At 32.9% G+C, this 27207-nt stretch overlaps 1 protein-coding gene across 12 annotated transcripts in view; it reads right to left on the minus strand.

The window, feature by feature from the left end:
- Positions 1–27207, minus strand: part of LOC111087030 — a 104320-nt gene that overhangs the window by 44740 nt on the left and 32373 nt on the right. For 5 of the 12 annotated variants that reach the window (XR_002611746.1, XR_002611747.1, XR_002611748.1 and 2 more), the window contains one exon: positions 23625–24313. Coding sequence is in view for 3 of the 12 variants with exons in the window: in XM_022392183.1 (XP_022247891.1) it covers positions 24226–24313 (88 nt within the window). In the remaining 9 variants the exon portion in view is untranslated. Of the gene's footprint in view, positions 1–3317; positions 6798–23624; positions 24314–27207 lie in introns of those variants that run through there. The other 7 variants (XR_002611753.1, XM_022392183.1, XM_022392182.1 and 4 more) reach the window with 4 other exon arrangements.

A 27207-nucleotide genomic window follows, 5' to 3' on the forward strand; every position in this document is an offset into this window, starting at 1 on the left:
CTGTGCTAGATTTTCAGGTTAATATTTTTGTGTTATGTCCAAAATAAAAGACTTCTTTTCAATCTGGCTGTTTTGCTTGCTCATATGTCGTGCTTTAAAAATATCTTTATTTTGTATTGTACAGAGTTTCAGAATACGACTGTTCTAGCCCCATCTTCGTAAATCTTAAAAACCAAGCATAAGAGTATTTTATAGATAATATATTTACAAACTGTTATAGACAAATTGTGTACAAAATGTTATTGACAAAATATGTGCAAACTCGTATAGAAAAATATATATAAAAGATATGCAAACACTTTTTAAAGAAATACGTAGAAATTGTTATGAACAAAGTTTACAAACTCTTGTAAACAAAATATATAGAAACTCTTATAGAAGAAATATATGTAAACTATTATAAACAAAGTATGCAAACTATTATAAACAAAGTATGCAAACTCTTATGGACAAAATATATAGAAACTCTTACAGAAAAATGTATGCAAACTCTTATAGACAAAGTACAAATTCTTATAGACAAAATGTATGCAAACTCTTGTAGGCAAAATACATACAAACTTTTGTAGACAAAATACATACACACTATTATAAACAAAATATATACAAGTAATAAAAAATACGGATGATGTAGGGATGACAATGACAAAAAGTACAGAAACATTTACTGAATAATGCTTTAACGTCCTATGATGGTTAATTCCCATAAGCTTGTAACATTGACTCAGTGGCTACTTATGTACAGATTGTTATGTGTTTTTGTGTATTCACCCCGTTTGTGTATTACTTGTTTCCCCTCTTTTTTTTTAAACAATCAATATTAATGAATGACAGTCGCTGTGAAGGCAGCAGTGTTAGTCTGGCGTGATGAGTTGTCTTGATGTACATCATGTGTTGAAAAATAGTGAAACGCTATACTACTTCTACACTCTCCAAGTTAACATGCAACATTTTGGTGTGTAAATCACCGCAACAACTCCAAGCATTGGAAAGCTAACCCTTCTGATGCCAGAATCAGAATAATCAGTAGAACATTTGATTGTTACGCTACTCGCTGGTTCTCTACTTTAACGATGTTATTTGGCTAAACTGAAGGTCTTAATAGCTTTCGAAAACCTCGAAAACTTAAGTTAGGTCTTCATAAATGCCTCATGGATTGTTATAAGAGAGGTTTGAGACTATGATGAGCAATACATAATATGCAGCGGCCATTTGTTTTTGCCGGCCCATCCCTACATACTAAGCACTATTGTGCTTAGTGGCAAACACTTATAGACAAAATATATATATACAAACATTTATAGACGAAATGTATAGAAACCCTTAAAGACAAATTATATATAAACTCGTATAGATAATGTATACCAATGTTATGTTCAAGTCCTGGTGCGCAGTTTTATTATATTATTTTATTAATATTTGTATAATTTTACATTAAAAAAATCAGACATTTGTGATCACAAAATTTTAATTTTGTACAAAGAAGGATACGAATTTTGAAAACTAAATATAATCAGCTACAAGATCTGAGGTTTATTTAGTAATATATTGACAGTTCAGTGTTCTAAGGATCGCAGTCATCAACTTATTACTTTGTACAACGTAGTAAGGCTATGACATTTAAAATGAGTCAACATTTCCTGCGGTACAACGAAAATCATCATTACTCTAATGACTCTAGTAATGTTTCTCGTGCAGAAACTTTTACTATGTAAATGTGCAAATGTTACGCAAATTACACATAGATTTCTAATATAAATGCTTAACGTAACTTATGCAGTTTCGCGAGACCTCGAGCTAACAAGACTAGCATAAAAAAAAACAACACTTAATAAGAATGATCACCATAAAAGTCCTAGATCTCATTTTGAGCGTCACTAATGCGTTCGTTTATATTATTATTAGGGCTAAATGAATGTTTAGTAAATAGAATAAAACAAAGTACCAGTCTCGATATTTCAGTTCTAACTATTCTTTGTAACTTTTTAGATAGAACATCACATCTGATTTTACCTGATTATCTTTGTACCTGCACATATTCAATATATATATATATGTATACCCGTCTTGAACGATAGACATTTTAATCTAGTTAGGGGAATGTTTAGAGTTTTGAGATTAGATAAAGATTTTTATAACTCTAACCCCTACCAGTTGCAACATACGTTTGATATAATAATTATAGAAAACATGCAAGTACGTGGTGTACAATAAAAGTTTTCCTCCACGCCTCACTTTTGGTAGTAACCCTTTATTTCGTATACCTGTGGATGGTAGATACACAAACATACTCATGATGAGAGATATTTACATTCACATTTCATTACTTGGTTGAAACGAACTGAGAATGTCTTACCATACAGATGATCCATTACGTCTGTGTATGTGTGTTAGCATCTATCACCCAGAGTTGGCTGGTTAAGTTTTTTGGTATGGCAACTGGAAACTGTCCGACGGTGTATATGGGCTATTCTAGGATTTTTGCCCGAGAAGAAGTATAAAAAAGCCACAGAAATAGGGCATATTTCCATTTTTTACACAGTTTCGGCTTTGAATTTAAAGACACAAGTACTTAATCAGTTAAATGAGTTCATATTTACCTTTCACAAAGCAGACTATAAATTTAGGACATAATGAGGTCATTAGGGATTTAATAATAAAAGAAAAAAGAAGGGGACAATTACCTAACATTGTCCTTTATACGGTTTTTGCTTCCTTAACCTCAGCTTGTAAATGTAAAAACGTAAAGGGTTTAACAAAAATGCTACATCAAATACTTAATTAAGAAGAATATATTTCTCTCAAAAACCTATTCATTAATATAAATGTTGATCTTAATATTTTGTGATGTATTAAAATGGTAATTTTTCTTAACAAAGAAACACCAGTCATAAGTTCCACAGTTGGCTCACGTGTCTACTGTGGGATACATAATGATGATATCATTCTACACTCTATGGAGGATTCTATTCGTCAATTTATACGCGCCACTTTTTTACACTAAAGGTGAGGTATAAACAACATTTCTTACTCGTCGTCATACAATGATGATTTTTGGTTGATATTTAGTATTACTCTAGCTTTTACCTCAAACATTTATTATCATTCTACACTCTATGGAGGATTCTATTCGTCAATTTATACGCGCCACTTTTTTACACTAAAGGTGAGGTATAAACAACATTTCTTACTCGTCGTCATACAATGATGATTTTTGGTTGATATTTAGTATTACTCTAGCTTTTACCTCAAACATTTATTGATGCGGTAGGAAACACAGAGAACCACCATAGATATTTATGACATAGTCCACTTACCACAACTTGTATAGATGTTGAGATCGTATTCTCTTGCGACAATTAAACATAACGAATATTAGTTGATGCTTTCAAGAAGTTTGGCAAGAAGTGTCAGCATCGGCACCCACCTGTCACATAAGCAGCGAAATCCTGAGAAGATAATACGTTCTATTTCTTGAAGTATTGTAGACAGCACTCAAGATAGGATGGAGTCTTATAAAATAATCATCTTCAAATACCGGTAGGTTCTGAAGGATATCCCTTAAAGAAATAAACATCTTCAAATACCTGTAGGTTCTGAAGGATATCCCTTAAAGAAATAAACATCTTCAAATACCGGTAGGTTCTGTAGGATATACCTTAAAAAAATAAACATCTCCAAATACCGGTAGGTTCTGTAGGATATCCCTTAAAGAAATAAACATCTCCAGATACCGGTAGGTTCTGTAGGATATCCCTTAAAGAAATAAACATCTTCAAATACCGGTAGGTTCTGAAGGATATCCCTTAAAGAAATAAACATATTTAAATACCGGTAGGTTCTGTAGGATATCCCTTAAAGAAATAAACATCTTCAAATACCGGTAGTTTCTAAAGGATATCTCTTAAAGAAATAGGTAAGAACAAATGTAATTTTTAGAATGTAGAAAGTTTGTCTATTTCCCGACATGTGCTTGATCAGCATGAGGGGTTTGAATACGAATATCTGACTGTCCCCTGTTGAAACAAAGCTTGGGGTATTGCATTTCTTTAGTTACGATTAAACCCTTAAAAAAAAACCCGTTGTTTTCCTAAACATGACACTTTAAGTTGAATAAGATTTTCGGAAATCTTTTCCTTTGTGGAAGAAGAATGGCTTTTTCCCTAAGAAATAGATCCTTCGATGGTTGCCTGATTTCTGAAGGAGTAGGATGAATAGTTATTTTCTATGAAAGATTTAGATTAATAACGAGTTTGAATATCATTGGGTTACTGTAAACTCGTAGAAACCAAACTGATTAGCATTACATATTTCAGATTTCGGTTAAAACACGGCTCTTACTTCTTTCACACATGAACCACTTCACTCCCCTAAAGACACTGGACCGGTGTTACGCTTCCAAACTCTTTTATACGGCCATTGTTTGACTACGACAATATTTACTTATTTGTTCAGACAGTGAAAGTTTGATATCCGGTCCAAATTTACACTGACAACAAATATATCAGTTTTGTTGGTGAACTATATCAGACCGAGATTGGCTTTGTTTGAGAAGCATGTTTGTCTTTGTATAAAGAACATGTTTCAATCCCAGTCTACAGCCGTGAATAAGCGAAGTTCGTTACGTCAACATCGTCATGATCCATCTCGTCTCTTCGTACCGATGTTGACCCGAAAACGCCGCATCTTCTAATTTGATCAAACTTTACAGTGCACGACAGTTTAGTACAAACTAAACTAATTCTGTTTACCGAAGACTGTTTGCCACTGAGTTTCTTCCACTGCTTGTGTTAACCTAACAATTTATAAATTACCTACAAGGAATAAGAAGCAGACTTAATGTGACTCACATACTACCTTATTCTCTGACCTATATTGCCTTAAGACAAATAGCTGAGTATCAAAGCTATAGTTATCGTTAAGTTGTTTCTTTTTTTTTGCGCTTTTTTTTAACAAGAAATTCTATACAATTTAATTTGGTTTAGGCTTTTGCTAAAATTTTTATCATTTTCTAAAGTGAACATAATGTTATAATATGTCCGCATGCCGATTAAAAATCATGTTTTTTTAAAATAAAGTCGATTTTGGTTTGGACCTAACAAAGCTATAAAAAACAGTATAGGATTCTGAATCACGACGTTCAAATTTCAAAACACAAGTAGTAAAGTAAACAGATGATGTACGTCCAAATACAAAGAAAAAAAATTGGAAATTACACGCAAAGTATCATATTTGTTTAGAAAATTAGAAGTGAATAAAATCAAAATAATAAGTGAATACAGATAGAATAAACAAAAAGAAACAATTAAACCTAAAAAACAAGCCAAGACGGAATATAAAGGTAAACGCTGTTATACATAAATATGTATGTCGGTTTTTTATTTGTTTTATCACGAAGATGTACAATGGACTATTTGTGCTGTGCCCAACATAGAAATTGACCCCCAAGTTTAGTATCATAAGCTCGCAAACTTACTGTTGAATTACTGAACACGATTAATTATGAATGACCCAATTAGCTGTTAAACCTATAACTATTGCAAGTCAAGAGAGAAGGATGTTTGAAAAATTACATACAACTGTAGAAAACATTCAGCATATTACTATTCCCAATTATTAAATATAATACCGGATTTATAAATCCAATACCTTATCATACATTGAAACTGTATGTGCGTCATATCGTTAATGTGCCATGTATACGATAAATTATGCGTGCTTAGAGCCCCTTGGTAGCTCAACGATAAGCTTTAGGGCTTTTAATGTTAGTGATTGTATCACACATATATATATATATATATAATTTCTAAGTATCATGAAAGCCCATGAAGATATCTCACGTTACTGTTTTCTTGTAGTTTCTATGTTATGTGGGAGGATGTTGGAGTTCCCTGTGACTCAGCGGTACGCTTAAGGGCGTATCATGCTAAAGTTAGGGGCTCGATACCTGCGGGTGGACTATCGCAGATAGACCATAGTGCAGTTTATGCTTCAACAAAAGCAACGTGTTCTCGAAACAAAAGTAGTTATACGCACACAATTAACATATATTAACTTATTGTGAGACACACCGTGTCTTGTAGCATCTACTCCATAAGTAGTGTAGGTCCACTTACAGCATCACATTTTGTTATACTTCTGTCCTTGGTGTGACGGGTGTTTAGGCGTTATTGGGGTATAATAGCGGTGTTATATGATATGTTGACCTAAATGGAAAAGGAATGTACAGTTTATCGCTGTTGCAATTAACAATCAACCTGATATCGACTCTCCCCAACGTATAAAATAAGTAACACTCTATACATTCTCTTGCACGATACTTCGTGTAGAGTTACATCATATGATAAGTGAAATTAAAACAACTATGTTTAGTCATTGTATCAGTTATCCTTCTTATTATGTATACGATCCACACTAAGTTTTTTTTTCTCTCCCAGATATTCAGCCTAAAGCTAAAATGCTGTACAGGAAAAGTTTTAGAAATCCTGTAGTTGTTGCACGAGTTATTAAAATTATGCTGAAGATGATTTCATCTGAGTTTTAACGTAAGTGTTCACATGAAATGAGAAGTGTCCAAAACTTTCTGTCATTCTACCAACTATCCTAAGTATCATGCACTCCCCTGGAGATGTTGTAAAAAGTGTCCACATCTTTCTGTCATTCTACCAACTATCCTAAGTATCATGTACTCCCCTGGAGATGTTTTAGTGCTACACTGCATTAACAATGTACATTTAAGAGTTTGTTTTGCTTTGTTTGTTTTTTTAGAATTTCGCGCAAAGCTACGCTAGGGCTATCTGCGCTAGCCGTCTCTAATTTAGTAGTGTAAGACTAGAGGGAAGGCAGCTAGTAATCACCACCCACCGCCAACTCTTGGGCTACTCTTTTACCAACGAATAGTGGGATTGACCGTCACATTATAGCGCCCCCACAACTGAAAGGGCGAGCATGTTTAGTGTGACGGGGATTCGAACCGCAACCCTCAGATTGCGAGTCGAGCGCCTTATCCACCTGGCCATGCTGGGCCCATATTTAAGAGTTAAGAGAATGAGAAACGCTAAAATGTCTCTAAGGTGTTATGTAACAAGTTGGATATTGATATACACAATTCATGAAGTGTATGTGATTTACTATCATGAACATGTTAATATCTTCAATGTGGTATCAATTAGGAACTCCATGTTTTGTATCTAGTTAAGTCACAGCGGTATGTCTGCAGAATTACAACGATAGAAACTGGGTTTCGATACCCGTGGTGGTCAGAGCACAGATAACCGATTATGAAGCTTTGTGTTTAACTACAAACAATCTAATTAAATATTGATATCCACACTCCATAAACAACAGAACTTTGTATAACTTGCGGCTGAAGTGAAACATTATGATAAAGTATAATTATGTCAAAGTGTACAGGCAGTATGGTTAAGTTTGTTTATAATTATGTCAAAGTGTACAGGCAGTATGGTTAAGTTTGTTTATAATTATGTCAAAGTGTACAGGCAGTATGGTTAAGTTTGTTTGTATAGACGCTAGTGTTTCGCTAAATGATTGTATATTTGAAAGTTACGTCGGGTAAACGGCTAGGTCAAAGGCTGTCCTCCCTAATTTTAAACTATTAACTAGAGGAAAAGCAACCAATCACGATCACTCTGTTCTAACATGGGTTTGTTCGATTCTTTGAAACGAATGATGGGATTGGCTGTAACGTTTATAAAAAACAAAGTTTTGTTATAGCGCCATCTTACTTTTGCATATTCCATGAACAAGACACAAAACTATCGAATGACGCGTTTTCTTCGTTTTGTTCCAAATAAAGCCTAAAAAACACGTTCTGTAAGGTCTAAGTTATCACAATCTAAAACTGAAATAATCCCATTATAAATAGGTATCTGACTGATTTTCTAACTAATTCATATATTTAATAATAGGAAACATAGTTTCAGCATTAATTATAATATTAACACAATTTAGGAGAAATAAGGACGAATGAATTCAATAAATCAATCACTGTGTGTAAATTGTAATCATTATGGGGAGCCAGAGCTTATTTAAATCACTGTGTGTAAATTGTAATCATTATGGGGAGCCAGAGCTTATTTGGATTACCCTTGTGTTCATGTTTAATAATATATCTACGTTTATTTATTGGCTTCTCTTCCTACAACAAACGAACACTGACACTAATTCAAGTTGATTCAATTATGTAGTAAAACGACTGACTTATGTTAAAAAAAAATGTGATTTTCAGCCAATAGCTAAGCAGTTTTCTAGTTGAGAAGTTGATATACTCACACAAGGAAAACATATCCCCATAATGCTGTAATAGTAAAATGTTAAAATAACCTTTTCTCTTCTTACTGTTATAAATTAAGCTGCTTAGCAACGTTTAGAATTTTAAGAGAGTTTGATTATTTTTTCACTTTTATAAAATTACTGTATTAGTTTTTTACTCGTTTGTATTTTTTGAACTGAAGGTGTAAGAACTATTATATTTACTTTTCAAAATATCACAGCAAGAACTCTGAATCTTTTTATCAACGCGCTGATAAGGAGTAGTTTCGTCAGCTATATGATATTCACCGGCTTTACAATCAACCTGTTTGTGGTAACCTCTATAAATCGATTAGATTATAAAACAACGGTTTCGTATCTGGAACCATTTACTTGGTTAGCGACTAAAAGCGACAATTATCAGATGTTACTTTACAAAGTCAGCCATGTTGACTTCCAGGACCTGGGGCCGCTCACGTTAACAGATTCATCAACGTGGGCAAACACCACACAACCTTTCATCAGTTTATGCCATCAGCTGATTCGTTTCATGTTTGCTCGACAAAATTGGTCTGCTGTGTCTTCCCCAGCAAACCGTTGTTAAGCCTGTTGTTAGTGTATACAATACATAGAACCATTTCCTTTTATTAGATCAAGGCGGGAAGGACACAAAAAAGAATGAGCCTATTCATATATTTTGTTGTGCGTAAATGACAAATTAAAGACACCGTTCCTTATAGATCACTCTTTTCTTCTTTTACAGTTAATAAGTGACTTTAGTGTTTAGTTTGAAGGTGTGTCGAAGAAACACCTCAAAAGTAAATAGAATATAATTTTCGAGTTGAATGCTACGTCATTTCCATTAATAAAAATCATTTATTTCAACCATCAAACTCCTAATACAATGAACTTTAAGAATTCCAACATGGTTGCATCAACCATTCATACAATTATTTGATCGCATCACGATGCATATGAACACATGTAAAAATGATATTGACATTATATCATATCCACACGGCAAAATTATTCCTAAACTATTTCAAATCAATGAGACGTTTAAAATTATAAATTGAAACTTTTATATGAGAATGGATGTAGTAATATTTAACATTGTTCAAAGTCTCGTCATTCCAGTACCAAAAAAAAAAGAAAAAGAAAACTGAACAGAAATAATTTATAAAAACAATACAACAGAAAACGTACTATGCAGTGAAAGAAGTGATCTATTGTATTAGTTGGATTGAATAATTACAAAACAGTTCTGTTAAGCATAATTTTCAAACTCCCCGGTTGTTACACGATCTTGAAGCCAAGTTTAATACTATTTCCATTGCAACTGCCATATTATATAGATATAGAGAACTCTACAAGAGGAAAATGGGTTTAGAGATCCGCAAATTGTTGGCTACTTAACCCACGTAGAAAATAACATAATTTAACCCAGTAGAAGATAGCACAATTTAATACACATAAAATATAACACAGTTTAACACACATAGAAAAAAATACAATATTAAAACATAGAATATAATAAACTTAAACACAGAAAGAAGGTAATACAATTTGACTCACGTAGAAGACAGCACAATTTACCCCACGTAAAAGATAACACAATTTAACACACCTAGAATATAGAACAATTTAATACACATAGAAATTAACACACATAGAAGAAAATACAATTTTAAAACATAGAATATAATAAGATTTAACCCACGTATAATATAACACAACTTAACACACGTAGAAGACAGCACAATTTAACCCACGCAGAAGATAACCCAATTTAGCCTACGCAGAGGATAACACAATTTGTTTTATTTACACTATCTCAATCGTTTTACGAAACAAAAAAAAAACTTACCATTTTATCACGTGTTCTCAAATAATATAAACATATTTTTTTTCTCTGTGCAGTTTTTAACAAATTCACTAATACATTTGTAATTGAACAATAGGAACGATACAATATAACTTAATAAATCATTTTACAGTTCATCCATGACTATTCAAAGAGAGTAAGTTTTATAAATAACAATTTTGCTAACGCCTCAGCCTGACAGGCCCTGCCTTACTTATTTAAATGCAAGCTATTAAACTGATGTTTATCAGCAAAATTAGTCACTATTGAATATTTACTTTCATGTTTTGATGAAAATTCGTACTTTGAAATGTTTCGATTTCTTTAAAATTCAGCAAATACTTGTTCACCCTTGAGATGTGAAGTTTTTGAGATTCGTTACAACAACTTCTTGAGGAAATCCACGCAGTAATACAAGTAATTTAATATTATGTACTCATCTACCATTACGTCTTTGAAATAACGACACACTTGTTTGATGAGGGAGTGGCTAGTATAATGACAAAATAATTATATTTATACATATATATACCTACAATATAAAGGTAAAAATTTTGAGGGGAAAAATATAATGTACTGAGAGCAACAAGGCGCGCAAAAGACCAATTAGAAATAATATATTTTTCTTGGCGATATCGGATAAACATTTCACATTATTAGGGCTGTTATGGGTGAAAATAATCATTTTGTATAATTGCTTCAAATAGCTCAAAATAATCGAATGCTTTCATATTAAGCTCGACTCGCAATTTGAGGGGTTCGAATCCCCGTCACACCAAACATGCTCGCCCGTTCAGCCGTAGGGGCGTTATAATATGACGATCAATCCCCCTATTCGTTGGCAAAAGAGTAGCCCAAGAGTTAGCGGTGGGCCGTGATGACTAGCTGCCTTCCCTCTAGTCTTACACTGCTAAATTAGGGACGGCTAGCGCAGATAGCCCTCGTGTAGCTTTGCGCAAAATTCAAAACAAACAATTGCTGTTATTCTGTACATTGCATTGATATTTGCCAACGTCTTGCTCATTATCTTGCTGTATACTTTGAATATTATTTTTACGATTCATAACAATTGGTTTTAATTTAAAACAGTGACTCCGTCTCTAGCAGCATACCTTAAACCTTATAATTGCCGATGGGGATTCCAATTCCATCTATATTTCAAACTCTCTTTTATAAACTATTTATGTACCAAATTATTTGTGAATCCATGACTTTGTTGGATACAGTGGATTTAATAATAAATGAGTCACATAAATAATTTAACAAAAGTACCATCGACATTGCAGTTAATCCAATATCTTATTACTGTTAGAGTCTTCTGTGTAGATTTCGTAGAAAATGAGTAATTTCATCAGTTCTCTGAACTGAGTGTGATTAAAGACAAAAATATAAAATTACTAATTATGATGCAGTATGTGTATCCCACGAATAGTGAACAATATAAATAAACAAGTCGATAATTTGATAGTTGATATCTACAAAAGAAACTGTAATAACCGCATCCATTGGTTATCTCAGTTTGATATCACCAAAAAGCAACCAATAAGACAACAGCAAAATAAATGAAAGTATTGTGGTCGTTTTCTGAAGGATCTAATAAAAGTTAACGAAAATGTTAAAAGGCTACTATTATGTTAACTTTTCTAATTTAGGCTGATTAGATGCAATTAGAAATATAAGCTGTAATGCACATCTTACGACGAAAGTCATATTTGAATAATGGCTTAAGCTTTAGTGGCATGTGGTAAAAGATATTTTAACACAATGTTTCTCAACCTTTTGCACCTCGAAATACACTTAATTATTTGGCACAATAGTAAAGACCAACGTTGATGACTCTTTAGTTTAGGGTAGTTACACTTGTTTCGGCCCGCGGCGGCCCACATATGCAATTGATGACTCCTTAGTCTAATAATGAAGATGAAGACGGTTGATAAAACACAAAACATTTTATTTACAAGGTTCGAACGTCTTTTTGGTCTTTCAATCCTTTCAGGTAAAGATATTCGTATCAGGGGTTCCCCTAGAATAAAATTAGCACGTAAATGTTAGAAAACTATTGTTGAAAAGCGCATTTGCAATAACATAATTGTTGGGCTCCAATATACCACACTAAACCTATTTGAATAATTTTCTATAGAAATTTTAATTAAAATCTCTAAAAGCGCACCAATGTACTTTAAATACTGTAGTAAGTTTAACAAATTCATTTTTAGCCCCCCCCCAGTAAGTCTGCGGGCTTATAACGCCAAAAATCGGGTTTCGATACCCGTGGTGAGCAGAGCAGAGATAGCCCATTGTGTACCTTTGTGTTTAACAAGAAACAAACAAAACATCTCTTCAGATCACATCTTATTGTATTAATACAGCCCCCCCCCCCAGTAGCACAGCGATATGTCTGCGGACTTTTACCGCTAGAAACCGGGTTTCAATATTCATGGTGGGCAGAGCACAAATAGCCTTTTGTGTAGCTTTATGTTTAATAATCAACATCAAACGTATTAAGATCAATGTACTTTTATTATAAAGACTATCTTGCATTGTTAGCTTACTATATTGATTTAGAAATAACTTAAATCTCCTAAGCTGGTGAAACCTCGTAAAATACAATTAGGTTTACTGCCGAAAATATAATCAACAGCGAGATTACACAACTGATGAAAAATGTATTATTATCTTTAGAAGTAGAAGCGTAGGAACAACATACTTGGATATTTGTATTCATTGCCAGATTGATTTTTGATTTCAATTTGAGTATATGTTTTGATTTAAGCGGAAGTTTATGCTATTTAATTATTTTTTTTTGTGTGTTACATATCCCGATCAGTTAATTATAATCAGTATAGTTTGTAATTATATCCTAATTATATATATTTTTGTGTTCCATATCTGTTATTATTACAGTGGGTTATTTTTTTATACTTCGTAGTATAATATAATTGTTATAATGATTTTATTTCGTACTTCATATACCGTTATCATATTAACGGTTTCTTTCCATATTTTATATAATATCATTGTTATTTTGTTTTATTTACGCACTTTATATAGCGTTGTAACTATAATGATTTTATTTCGTACCTGATATACTGTTGTAATTATAATGATTTTAAGATGTACCTTACATATTGTTGTAATTATAATGAAATATGACGAACCTTATATATTTTTGTAATTATAATGAAATATGACGAACCTTATATACTGTTGTAATTATAATGATTTTAAGATGTACCTTACATATTGTTGTAATTATAATGAAATATGACGAACCTTATATATTAATTATAATTACAATAATATGTTAGTTAGGTACATCTTAAAGTCATTATAATTACAACAGTATATAAGGTTCGTCATATTTCATTATAGTTACAACAATATGTAAGGTACATCTTAAAATCATTATAATTACAACAGTATATCAGGTTCGTCATATTTCATTATAATTACAAAAGTGCATAAGGTTTGTCACATTTCATTATAATTACAACAATATGTAAGGTAAATCTTAAAATCATTATAATTACAACAATATATGAAGTACATGAATAAACAATATACGAAACATTGAAAAAAACCATTATAATTACAACAGTATATAAGGTTCGTCATATTTGTTGTAATTATAATGAAATATGAAGAACCTCATATACTGTTGTAATTATAATGGTTTCATTCAATGTTTAGAAATGTTGTTTATTTATATACTTCATATACTGTTGTAATTATAACGATTTTATGTTGTTTTTCATATACTTTTGTATTTATAATAAAAATCAACTTCAATTATTTAAATAGTGCTATAATATTTTACTTTCGTACTTCCTATACTGTTGTAATTATAAATATTTTATGCCATAACTCGTATATTTTTGTTTATTTCTGTAAATTAATATATGTTCGGATGATTAGACAGATAATCACTTTTCATGCTATTAAACAAGATAGTGAATAAAACCCTTAAGTAGTGAAACCCGGAGTCATTCGTTCTATCCTACTTTTAAGAATATTTCAACAAACAATATTTTCTGTAACGCTGGAAATCTTAGAAAAAGGCGTATGCAGAAGCGTCGATTGTAAATCAAATGTTGTATTTATTGTCGATATATTAGTTATCGTTTCTTGACAGCCGGGTACCTGTTGTCTCTTCTTATGCCACACATCAAACAGGTTTGTAATACTTATCTTACACATTTGCGTGACAGGTCGGTTTATTAATATCAGCGTTAATGACACCGTTGAAATATTTATGACACACTCAAAGGTTTATATCACGGTGTGTGGCACAAAAATGCGCACTCAAGAATAGTAGAATAATTGTACAATATTGATTAATTGTTGTGATGTTTCTATCCATTCTTACAATATGTGAAATAGGCGTTCGAAATGAAGTTTCCAATCTGAACGGTACTTTACGCGCTCGTGAGTTAAACAGCCAAGCAAGATATCTTTTATATAAAATTCATGCATAACTGTCCCTAATATTAAACAAAGGGAAGGAAGCCACCCAACAGCACATGCCGCTACAAGCTTTATCCGGTGCATGGTACGGAATAAAGAGATTAATTATCACTTTTATATTGGTCTCACCGTTGAGCGTGTGAAGTAGGTTCAGCGGCATTACTTCTTGAGCGCTGGATCCTTCGATCTGCAGCCCAATAAGGTAACCACCGAGTCATGCTTGATCGACTTTTGAATAAATCGAAACTTTATTTTAATTAATTCTGGAGATGGTGAACTGTAATGTCACGACCAAAGCACAGATACTGATGAGAAAATATGACTTATTTATCCGATTATCACTGTTCTTTCGATAATTATGATGTTTCAAACAGTCTATCGTAACTTTATTAAAGGTGACAAGAACTCGTTTACTATATTGTGCGAGTTAAGAATCTTTAACACATTAAGTACATTATGTTCTTGAACATCCGTCTATTAAGATTCATATATAAGCAACTATTCTGTCAGCTAATGCTCTTCACTTGATGTCTTATTTTCATTCGGTATGTTTCCCTCTGTCAACTTGGGTGGTCGAAGCATTACTGCTAACCACATTTGACCTTATCCTAGTGATTTTCATAATATGTTTGGTTTTTCTACATCCTCCTTTCACAAATCACAAAAAGGGCTTCTTTCAGAGCTAACATCAAAATTCAACTGAGGCTATTTACAAGTAGATATGGCGGTTTTTTTACAGTCTTTATATATATATATATACCTTAACAGAAAAGCCGTGAGCTTCAGCAAATACTACTGACTCCAAGAAACCCAATACACCTCTCACATTTGGCCAACACAATTAGTGGATGTACTATAGCTAGCTCTTCGGGGGTTTTGGACTTCAAAGAGAAACGAGACGACTAAAAGCAAAACTAGTTTATTGACGAACAAGGCTGTGCCTAGACAAATATTTGACTTTCATGTTTGTACTTCCTAGTCTCTCAGAAATACCCTGTTTGTTGGCCGGTTTTAAAAATACGAATGTAGTGACCGTCACTTCCATTTGCTGGATGAGTTTTCCTTCTCTGTAAATGCCTAAAATTCCCAATGGTTTGATATGATTGAAGAAAATTGTAATGTTATATTTGTTGTCGTGTAATAGCTGATTTTCTTTGGTCTGTAAAGACAAACGATACGGTATGCACAGAATCCTATACATTTTCTTATCATTAGAAGTACGTCTATGTACCACTGCAAACTGTACAATTTACGAAGACCTTGAAATATTTATTATAATAATTTAATCGAACGTGTTATATGTATATATCTGGTATTAATGACTTTGAAATGAATGTATATACTTGTAATTTGTATATATCTGTAAACAATTCAGGTCTACGAATGAATGTACACTTTCTTTATTATTTTTTTCTTATATAATAGAAACTATTAAAAAATGGATACCCAGCAGATGTTTGATGTTCCGCGAAGTGGAAGTTCATTATGTATTGTTAATCACAGTAAGATATATTAAGCCATCTACAACATTAAAACAATATTATTAATAAACAAAGACATGAAAAGTAAGTATGACAATCAATTACTTCATCTGTATAGAAACAGTATAGAGAGAAGTATAACCCCCTACTTTATACGACAGACAGCGAATAAAAAATAATTCCTCTTGTTTTTTGAAAGTGAAATACTTGAATATTGGTGTTTTCTTGTATCATTGGAAACACAAGCACTATATATATACATATATGTTCTGGTTTGTTTGTTTCTGTTTCATGGCAAAACCGGCGTCCCTAGTTTTGAACTGACGATCAAAAAGAGGACAACCGGCTCGCAGCACCCACCGCCAACTCTTGGGTTATTCGCACCCTAGACTTGGTTGTACACTCGCACTAGAATTTCACAACATTATTCTTCATAGTGTGTAATCATAGAAAGTATTTTAAAACACTAAGTGTGTTGACAAAATGATCAAAGTAAATATTAAACATTAATCAACATATAAACTGTTTTCTAAACCAATTGAGATTTTGATGAACAAATGCGTTCTCTAAAACATCGTAAGTCAAATGAGATAATGTCATCTGGAATAACTTAGAGTTCAGTAACACTTGTGACAGTAACGCTGGTGAATTAAAGATAAACCAATATTTTGTAAAAATTCAAACTAATAAAATACGATTCAACATTCATTTCCAGATCCCCCCACCAGAGACAGTCGGTGGTAAAGGTTGTAATCAGTTTGTTCATCAAGATTAGTTTGAATGCGATTTTTTTTGCTTATTAGATATATAATAAAACAATATATCCCATCTAGTTTCCGCCATATCAGCCAAAGTAACTCTTTATTTAATAAATGAAAATGTTTTTGAATTTTTGAGTTAGATCCAAGAATTACAAGTTTCATCCAACATTACAAATTCATGGTGCACGTTCATAACACTAACATAAGATATGTTTGCTTTCAGTTGGTCAGAGAAACACGAAAGCACATCATTCAAACTACTAAACAAACAAAGTGCTGATGTCTCATGCGAACCGAGAACACTTTCATCTCTGCTGTTTTTTCTTCTTCTGCGAATATTGATTTAATGGGCTGACTCGGTTCTTCTGTTATTCGCACGCAGTTTTTAATTTCTCTCTCTCTTTCTTTATTATTTTCAACAAATACTGTAGATCTATTGACGTTAGGGTTACTCGTATCATCGTAGGCTTTCTTTTGTGAAACTTTTCCATATGAATGCCGAACTTTGTCAGATATTTTTGTAAATCAACAGAACAGAAATGCCATTTAAAAAGAAGACTAACAAAGAGAACAAATCCAATTCTACGAAAGCTGTCCTGGATGCGACATTATCTTGACAAAATGACTTTTAGACTCTGTTTGACTGGATAACATATAATACTACGCAGTAGTATGTTCGGTATAGGTTTGGCTGGAATATATCCGTCTAAAGTAAAGTTGGGGTTGAGCATATAATAAGCAAATGTTGTATTGTAAAGTCAAATAAAAGACACAGGTACTCTATCTTAGTAAAATGTTAGGAAAGTTTATATATACATATATAACCGTCTTTAAGCCTACTTCTAAATGTACTTTTCCTCGACACAAGTTCGTTTGACACGCATGCTCGATGAAACTGCTAAGTAACATAAAATCTAGTCTTAAGAGTACTCTACTTACAAATGCCTAGGAGTTCTGTACTGATAGATGCCTAGGAATAATATATTGACAGAAGACTAAGAATAATATACTGACAGAAGCCTGAGAATACTATAAAATAACGGATGCCTCATGCATATTTGGAGCATTTAGTGCCAAAGAATTCCTACCATCGTTTTTTCTGATCTTTAAATGAAAATAGATTAAGTTACCGTACTGAAATTTATCATTCTAATATTTCAAGTTAAACTTGTCTTTTGATTGATTTAAAATTTTCGCAAGGGCTAATAGCTGTCCCTAAACGTGAAATGAAGGGGAAGACAACTAGTCAACAGCATTTATTGCCAAATGTTGGACCGATATTGTCTGCCCGACTAATTGGATTTTATGATCACTTTTATAGTGTAACCATGGGCACAAGTGTTATGGCAACGGGATGTGAACCGTGTACTCTAGAATAGACAATTCGGCCACACTAGCCACTATGCCACACTCAGCTCTTAGCGAGTGAAAATGACACATTCAGTTGTAAAAATAAGCAGTAAACTCCTAATCAGTCAAATAAGGTACTTACAGCAAGTAGTTCAATATATTTACATAAAATAAACAAACCAGTATGAATACCTGGTTTCTTAACGATGTTTTTCTTTTGTGTGTGTGGTTGTTTCACGCCTTCTTTGAAAGAGTAATGTTGAAACACGTGTTGTTTTTTACATTAGTCACTTTGGATGTTTCTTAGTTTGATGACGACAAATGTTTATAAACTTTTACGATGACAACTTTAACAAGGAATAGCAAACACGAGATATGACACGAACATGTTTTAATATTAATGCTATCTACTTGTATATTTACATAGGAATGTTTTGAATATAAACAATATCTAGCCTCAAAAATAAGTGTAGATCAAGAGACGAGAACGAACATTTGTATGGCGTTTGTTTCAAGCAACATTATATATTATTGTTTTACTTAATATTCTATAACCGCCAAAGTCGTGCTGTTGAAAAATTGAACAATTAAACAATGGGTATTTTAGCATCACAGAAGGTTATTTGTTCTACCGCCTGAAAAAAAAGAACAACTAATTATTCTAATTTAATTTAGTTAAAATATTTTAAGTAAATAACTTGTTGTTTTAATAAGTATCTTATAAAAAATGAATATATTTTGATTCATTAAACAATACATATTATCTCAGAATTATACTTTCAGCCAAACATTGTTTAGTTTTCGATGTAAAATCTTGGTAAAAATTACAAGCATTATTTTAAGACTATATGTTAATCGATCAGATTACGTTACCTACTTAAAGCAAAACTAAAAATCAACCTGGTAATGAGTATTGACAATTAAATAGACCTTTCTTACGTTCTTACTTATAAAGATTAGAATGCATTGTTCTATCCACTAACATTAATTCTTTACCGTGATTGGCCAACAGCACATAATGTGGTATGAAACATTTTTTTTTCCATATTGCCTTGAAAGTTTGGCAACAAATAGCATCAATTTGCTCGGTTGTCAAGGCCGCCGTCAAGTATACGTACTTTCATAGCAGACAATTGCGGACAACATTTTTTGCCGCACAGTGAAAACACAAAAAATCATTTAGGCCTTATTACAAATAATTTGCTCAAATCTGTAAAATGAACGTGGACATATCTTATGGGGTAAAATTTCAGTTACTCACACATAAAAAGCTGCAGAGCCGTAGCATAAGTCGCAGCACAGTGAAAACACGATAAATCATTTAGGCCTTATTACAAATAATTTGCTCAAATCTGTAAAATGAACGTGGACATATCTTATGGGGTAAAATTTCAGTTACTCACACATAAAGAGCTGCAGAGCCGTAGCATAAGTCGCAGCACAGTAAAAACACGATAAATCATTTAGGCCTAACTTACTAACAACGTCGGAAATCCCGTCAGCATCCCAGACAGATCTTGTGCTGAGGTTAGACAGGTGCTTACTTTATACGTTTATTGGTATTGTCAAATGATGATGGGTTGCTATATTTTGAAAATCAGACAATTCCTAAATCTTCTGGATTCATTATTGATTCTTAAAATGAGATCGAAGACAGAGAAAAAAGAGGACGAGATAATGTTGTAGAGGGCGGCTTTGATGTTGGCATAGAAAGAGGAGAATGACCAAAGGTTGCATAGGACAGGAAGAGATGGAGAGACTTTGTGAAAGCGGCCAGGAATTGATAAGCCTCGGTATTATAAGAGTAGAATAATAAAGTGAGATGAAAATCTTCAGTGAAATGTTAAACTTTACAATTTACGTGTAGGCCAGGGTATATAGACCAAATATACTATGTGACAGTGCTAATTAATCAGATTTTAGTAAAACTGAAAACAGAAGAGGGGAGTAGAATAAAACAATTATTGACTGGTGATTTCGGACTACAGATCATTTGTTGTCTTCATAACCGGTCAATAATTGTTCATTATAGACAAAAACAGTTTGTGTCATCCTATATCCGTGTTTAAAGAACTTGCAAGATATCTAATATTGTGTGAACTAAACTGTTTTTCTTTATTCGTCTTGCTTCAATGACACAGATTATGTTTTTGTTCAACCTGAGCAACATTTTATGTGACACATAGGCTAAATAGTTGTCCCTAATTTAGAACTGACCAGAGAGAGGACAATGAGACAGAAACATCTGCATTGTATTATGCGGCTGCGTTTAAATAACGGGATTGACTAACAGTTATAACGACCCCATAGCTAAAAATTCGAAGTGTGTTTAGCGGTATGTCGCTGCTCTAACCTTGAACCTTCAGGTCTACAACCTAGAACACTAACCACTAGGTCACGCCCGGTGGTAAGAGATAAGAATCTATAGCATATTACAATAGTCTGTTTTATATTCTCACGAAGAAATATCTGATGATGTCTTACACATAAGGTACATCCACACCAGTGTATCTAAACTCTTACAATCATTGACCGAAAAACATAAGAGCACTAAAATGGTAAAGGTCAGATGCATTAATTTCTATATTATTTTAAGCTCTTTATAATATATTTCATATGCTTTAGATATAGACACATATATATAAATATAATAGCCCTGTCTGTTGTATGTTGTATCTAATTACTTCGCAGGGTATGGATGAATCTTTACCAAATTTGGTATGGAGATTCAATGGGTCTATGGGGAAATACAAATTTTCAGTTTTGTATTTTGCGTTTTGCGGTTTTATGGGCGTTTTCGCATTTTAGCGTTTTTTTTACCACTATTTCGGCCCTTTTGATGGATCTTCACCATATCTGACATGAAGATTTGTTGGGTCCATGCAGAGATACATGCAAAGTTGCGGTTTCACATTTTGTGTTTTGAAGTTTTTATGTGCGTATTTTTACAATTACATTCACCGAAAGCAACTTTTCATGTCCTAAGACAACCTTTCATTAATCATGAATTTACATGACTTCCGTCCAGGGGACGGGTACTCCAGTTATTATATAAATATATACAGATATATTTTATGTATTTTCCTACAACTGGATAGTAACAAACTTAATTAATTCTAGCAACAGAGTAGTAGATAAACACAGTACGAATAACACAGAACGCACGCTTTGCTATTACAACTGACTATGTACGAATATTACGGGTTTAAGATACGTGGATTGATTTATCTTTCGAATTAGGATCTGAAAATATGGAAATTAGTTAGTTATTTGAAACAGGTTCTGAAAACATTGAAATAAAAAATAATTTGTAAATGCTTAATAATACCTTTACCTCTAGAAAATATTACTAATCCAACATGCTTTAAACTTGCCTCACTACTTTTGCTAATAATGACTGAATTTTCGAAATATTGTACTTATTAAATGATAGACGATGTTACTTACCATCTCTCTAGGAAAAACAAACTTAATATAGATTAAATAATATAAAAAAAAGGAATAAAATAAACTGTCAGGTCTAACTGTTATGGTAGGAATAGCTTGGTTTGAAAGTCTGGCGCGAAACTACGCAAAGGATATTTACACTCATTTGTCCCTGTTGTTTTTAACTCATCACTATTCGTTGGTAAAAGAGCAGCCCAAGTGTTGGCGGTGAGTGCTGCTGGTTAGCTGCCTTTCCTCTAGTGTATCACTACTAAATTAAGGACGACTGACGCAGATACCATTCAAGTAGCTTTGCGCGAAATTCTAAACACACCAACAAATTTTAACACATAGAATAGAAGAAAGGCTAACCAAGAAACCTCGGATTCACAATCCGGTAACACTATGCCATACCCAATTTTAGTTAGAGCGAAAAAATAATTATTATTTTAAGCAACTGAATTTTTTATTTAATTACTCACCTGCGTAATTATCAAACTGTAAAAGTTATAGTGAGACAAAAGGACAAACCTATTTAAGGCAGTTAAACATAACTTTTATTTAATGAAACTTTTAGAAAACAAATAAAAACATGATCCTTTTACATCGGTTTGGAAAAATTAGGGTTTTATTTTTGACACGTGTTTTTACTATCTCAGGCAGATGGATGTTACGGAGGAAGCTAATATTTGTTTATTGCATCCTTTACTATATAAAGCAAGGTGTGGAAATCTTTAAATCCTCCCTGGAAGAATGTGGCTCGCTTCCGCCAACTTATTATCGATGAAGTGGCGCGAATGATACCCTTGGGAGTGAACGTGAAATCAGATTTCTCACGCTCCGTTAACTATGGACTAATACATAATAGATATCATATCATTCTATCAACAGCAGCGTGTCCTAACCACAACTCACACCTTCATCCGGCGTCGGCTGATCAAACTTCCTCCGACGCCAAATCTTTAATGTGCCTGAGTTTCGTGTTGAAACATTTCATCACACCTACTCAGGAGCGTGTAAGCACAGACTTGGCCCACCTTGACTCTAGCGACGCCGGCTCTTCCGGATTACTGCGCTAATCGCCTTAGAATGGCAACATTGGTGATCTTTGAGTGCCCATTTGCTTTCATTCACTTTCACACATAAGTATAGAGCTTAGGCCTAACGGGCCTACAACAGCAAAGAAAAAAAACACAATAAATTTTGGGCGTCCATCTCATTTGTCATTAATAGTGTCATCTTATGGTGAGACATAGAAACTGTGTGTTCCGGCTTTTCTGATATTTTAAAGAAACGGTTATACTAACTTTTGGGCAAGTTCGTACACATATGAGGTGTGTTTCAAAAGTCAACAAAGAAGAACTGAGAGTTCTGAAAGGATTATTTATATAAGAAAATCACATTGGTTATGAAGAAAAAAGGCAGGTTTTGACGTAGATAAAGCTACAAGCCAATTCACAGGATGAGGAACAACACTCCTTTATCTTGTTTGTATTTTCAACTACGGATTTAAGGAACCGGAAGACTATATGTAACTACCTCCAGCTGAGACTTCACTTAAAAACTATTAACGGACGTATGATTCCCAGATTCTATGCGGAAGTAAGAAGCTCATACCAGGAAGTAAAAAAAGGAACCACTGTGGTTGGTGTTCTAATATTGTTTTTTACCTCTGGGTGTCTTGTTGCAGCAACACTGCTGCTATTAAACTTCTCAGGATTTTTAGCTTTAAACAACTATTGATTAAACTCTCGTCTATAAAACTTATTCATTTTTTTTCATCCAACAACGGGTATTGATTTAATTTTCGATAGGTTCTGTTGCTGCAGTCTATTGAAAGTTCAGAAAACTATAAAAACAATTTCGTATACTATGGATTAAATTGTACGCAAAAAGCCCCTACTTTTTCTTCTTCATCTAAAATATATTATTAATTTGCTGAGTATTTCTATCTCACACAGATCATTTATAATGTAAATTAAAAAAAAATACCGCGAGGAACTTTACCTTCTCTGGTGTCCGGAATTCACAGAGGATCGTCGGTATTTGTGTTATGTTAGCTTGAAAAACTAAGCATGCCATGGAGTTCCTGCTGAGCAATATTCTAAAAAATAACTGTCTACAGTGATCTTTTTTGGGGGAGAGTATTTTTAAATGTTTTTTTTTTAAGATTTATTTTTTTCAACTAGAATTCGCTTATTACGCTGGAATAGTTTCTCCATAAATAGTTTGTCCATAAAAAAAATCAATTATTCATGAACTGCATCATACACTGAAGCTGTGATAACTTTTCTAACGTTTCTCGAAATGTAAGGAGAAAAATGAGTTGACTTACTCGTGTTTATTAGTTTACAGAGCATTTGACTTACTCGTGTTTATAAATTTACAGAGCATTTGACTTACTCGTGTTTATTAAGTCACAGAGCATTTGACTTACTCGTGTTTATAAATTTACAGATCACATGACTTACTCGTGTTTATAAATTTACAGATCACATGACTTACTCGTGTTTATAAATTTACAGAGCATTCACAAAAAAATACTAAGTCATTAAAGTGCGTTACTCCGACAGCAGCTAGGGACAGGTCCGTTGCAGGTTTCACTCACATAGCATCACGTGGTCGGCGATTTGTACCATCTGTCGATCTTCTTAAACGTCCTTCATCACTAATCTCTATTGTTCTGATTCCTGTAGCTAGAAAAAGAAGAAACGGCGAATAAGCCACAATTAAGTACAATAGTGTAAATAGCAAAGATTTGGCGAGAGGTTTCTGATGGCGTAACATGATGAAAAAAGGGGGAGAGGGTTTTGGATCTGAGGATTCAGAACTATATCGTTGATAAGAGTGTGCTAATTTAAACCATTTATCCTAATAACAATATCATCAATCAACAAAGTAGAAATAAAATCCAGCCGGTGATAAATACATGCTTATTATACAAGAAAAGATAACATTAAGACTCACTTTATACATGGGTATAAAACAGGATATAAACCACATAAAGACTTACTCTATACATGGGTATAAAACAGGATATAAACCACATAAAGACTCACTCTATACATGGGTATAAAACATGATATTAACCACATAAAGACTCACACTATACATGGGTATAAAACATGATATTAATCACATAAAGACTCACACTATACATGGGCATAAAACAGGATATTAACCACATAAAGACTCACTCTATACATGGGTATAAAACAGGATATAAACCACATAAAGACTCACTCTATACATGGGTATAAAACAGGATATTACCCACCTAATTCACAATAATTTACTCTTTTTCTAACCAACATTTGTGCCTTATAATAATCCCAAAGAGGTCAAGTAAAATAAAATTTAATAAAGACAATTACTTACGATATGTAAAAAAACAAAACATAAAAACTGCTCTTGTCTGATCGAATAATGAGATATGACCATTACTCTTATAACGTACTCACGGTCCCTAAGTGCAAAACGCGTTTTTGCTGCAAAAATCTCTAATACATAGTTCGGACATGTTAACCAAGCTGGCCTTATAACGAAACATTAATTAACACTTAGTCAAACCTTCAACTTGCTATAGCGAAACGGAATTAAAGAAAGCTTTGGGCATCGTGTGCAATTGAAAAATTGGAATTTTTTAAAATAATTGCCTAGAAATCTTTCGAAAGCTTTTATACAAGCAGATAAAGTGTGGTTAACACCGGAAGAAATCACTTCTTTATCTTATGTTTGTTTGAAAAGGTTTGTATCACAAAAAACTAAACAACAACAAAAACAAACAAACAAACAGGTGTCAAATGAGAAAAGTACATATTGTTTTTTGTGGTCATGTTTCGAAAGTTGTCTTGTGAAATCAAATCAGTCATGGTTGTTCTCTTCAATATATATATAAATATATGTATGTGTGTGTGTATATATATCACATTAACTAAAGGCATTACATTAATATTGTTTGTTCTCTTCAATTCAATATATATCACATCAACTATAAGCATTACGCTAGTGTTGTTTTTTCTCTTCGATATATATCACCTGAAGTGCAGGTCTTATGATAGTGATGTTTCTTATCTTCAATATATATAACATCAACTATAGGCCTTATATGAAATCATCTGTCTAGGTCGAGATCAACATTTGAATTGTAAAAAGAAAAATAACTTATAACAAATTTAGTGGAACACAGTGACTTTAAAAACATGAAATGGATTATTTCAGTGATTCTTTTTTATTTTTAAAAATTAATTATCAATCGAATATTTCAAATCTGATCCTACGAACAACTAACTTAGAAAAGCAGAAGGCATGATTCATTTTATGTGTAACAATTAGTTATTGGTACATTACGGTATTTTAGTAATTTTTACTGAAGTCATGTGTTACAGACCATTATAAAAAGTCTTGTTCACACGTTTTATAATTATAATAATGTTTCAAGGTTTATTATTCGAGGTACTTTTATTCGTGCCCTCATATTACTTTTAGTTCGTATTATAGAGGCTATCATGATGGACGAAATGAGTTCTTCAGAAAAAAAAAATCTGGTTTTACAAGTTTATACATCAATAAATTCCATGAATAGGATGACAAGCAAAATAATTTTCATTACTTGGAACAACCTACTAAACTTGAAAATGATATTTTCACTATTGAAACACTACTGAGGATGGTAACGAGGAAAATACTAATGTTTTATCCAATCAAAAGCCACCTTTGTGGGAAAAGCCTCGTTTAAGTGTTGTGCGTCTCTTGGAAACACTTTGGTAAAAACATATCACTTCAGAAAGAGGCCAAAGTGTAAGTGGAAAGGATAACGAAAACATGTAAGACGGATAAATCAAAAGTCAGGCATACACACCCATATCCGTACTGCTTATCGAACAACCTAAATCTGGGAAGAAATAGTTTGATAGGACAACAGATAAAGTTGCTAAGAATGGACAGCACACTCAACTACTTCTATTTGTTTTCCCTACAGAAGTATTCGAAACTTCACAAAAATGTAACTTAAAGCTTAACACGACAGCTTTTGGGTTGATGAAACTTTCTACCTTCCTTTATCACGTTGGCTAAAATCCACTCCTACTAAAACGTATTTACCAAACACGAATAATATCGAAGAAAAATGTCATGCGAGCAGTGAGTATTTGTAAATGAGGTTACTCTTATCATCAAAACCTGACTTATATGTAATCTTATACTTCCCTATTTTGACAGATGAATTTTATGGTAAGATTATACTTAAAATAACTATTTCTGGGCACTTTCATTTTATTGGCACTTGGTTATAAGGCCGTATAAACGCTAAAACACTTTCCATTTGTATAAGTCTTGCACGATAACCAAGGAAAAATACTACATTTATATTACTTCTTAGAGTTTAATGTAACAGCACTTTCCATTTGTATAAGTCTTGCACCATAACCAAGGAAAAAGACTGCATTTATATTACTTCTTAGAGTTTAATGTAACAACACTTTCCATTTGTATAAGTCTTGCACCATAACCAAGGAAAAGGACTACATTTATATTACTTCTTAGAGTTTAATGTAACAACACTTTCCATTTGTATAAGTCTTGCACGATA

This window comes from Limulus polyphemus, unplaced genomic scaffold (assembly GCF_000517525.1).
Source record: "Limulus polyphemus unplaced genomic scaffold, Limulus_polyphemus-2.1.2 Scaffold1657, whole genome shotgun sequence".
Classification (NCBI taxonomy): Eukaryota; Metazoa; Arthropoda; class Merostomata; order Xiphosura; family Limulidae; genus Limulus; species Limulus polyphemus.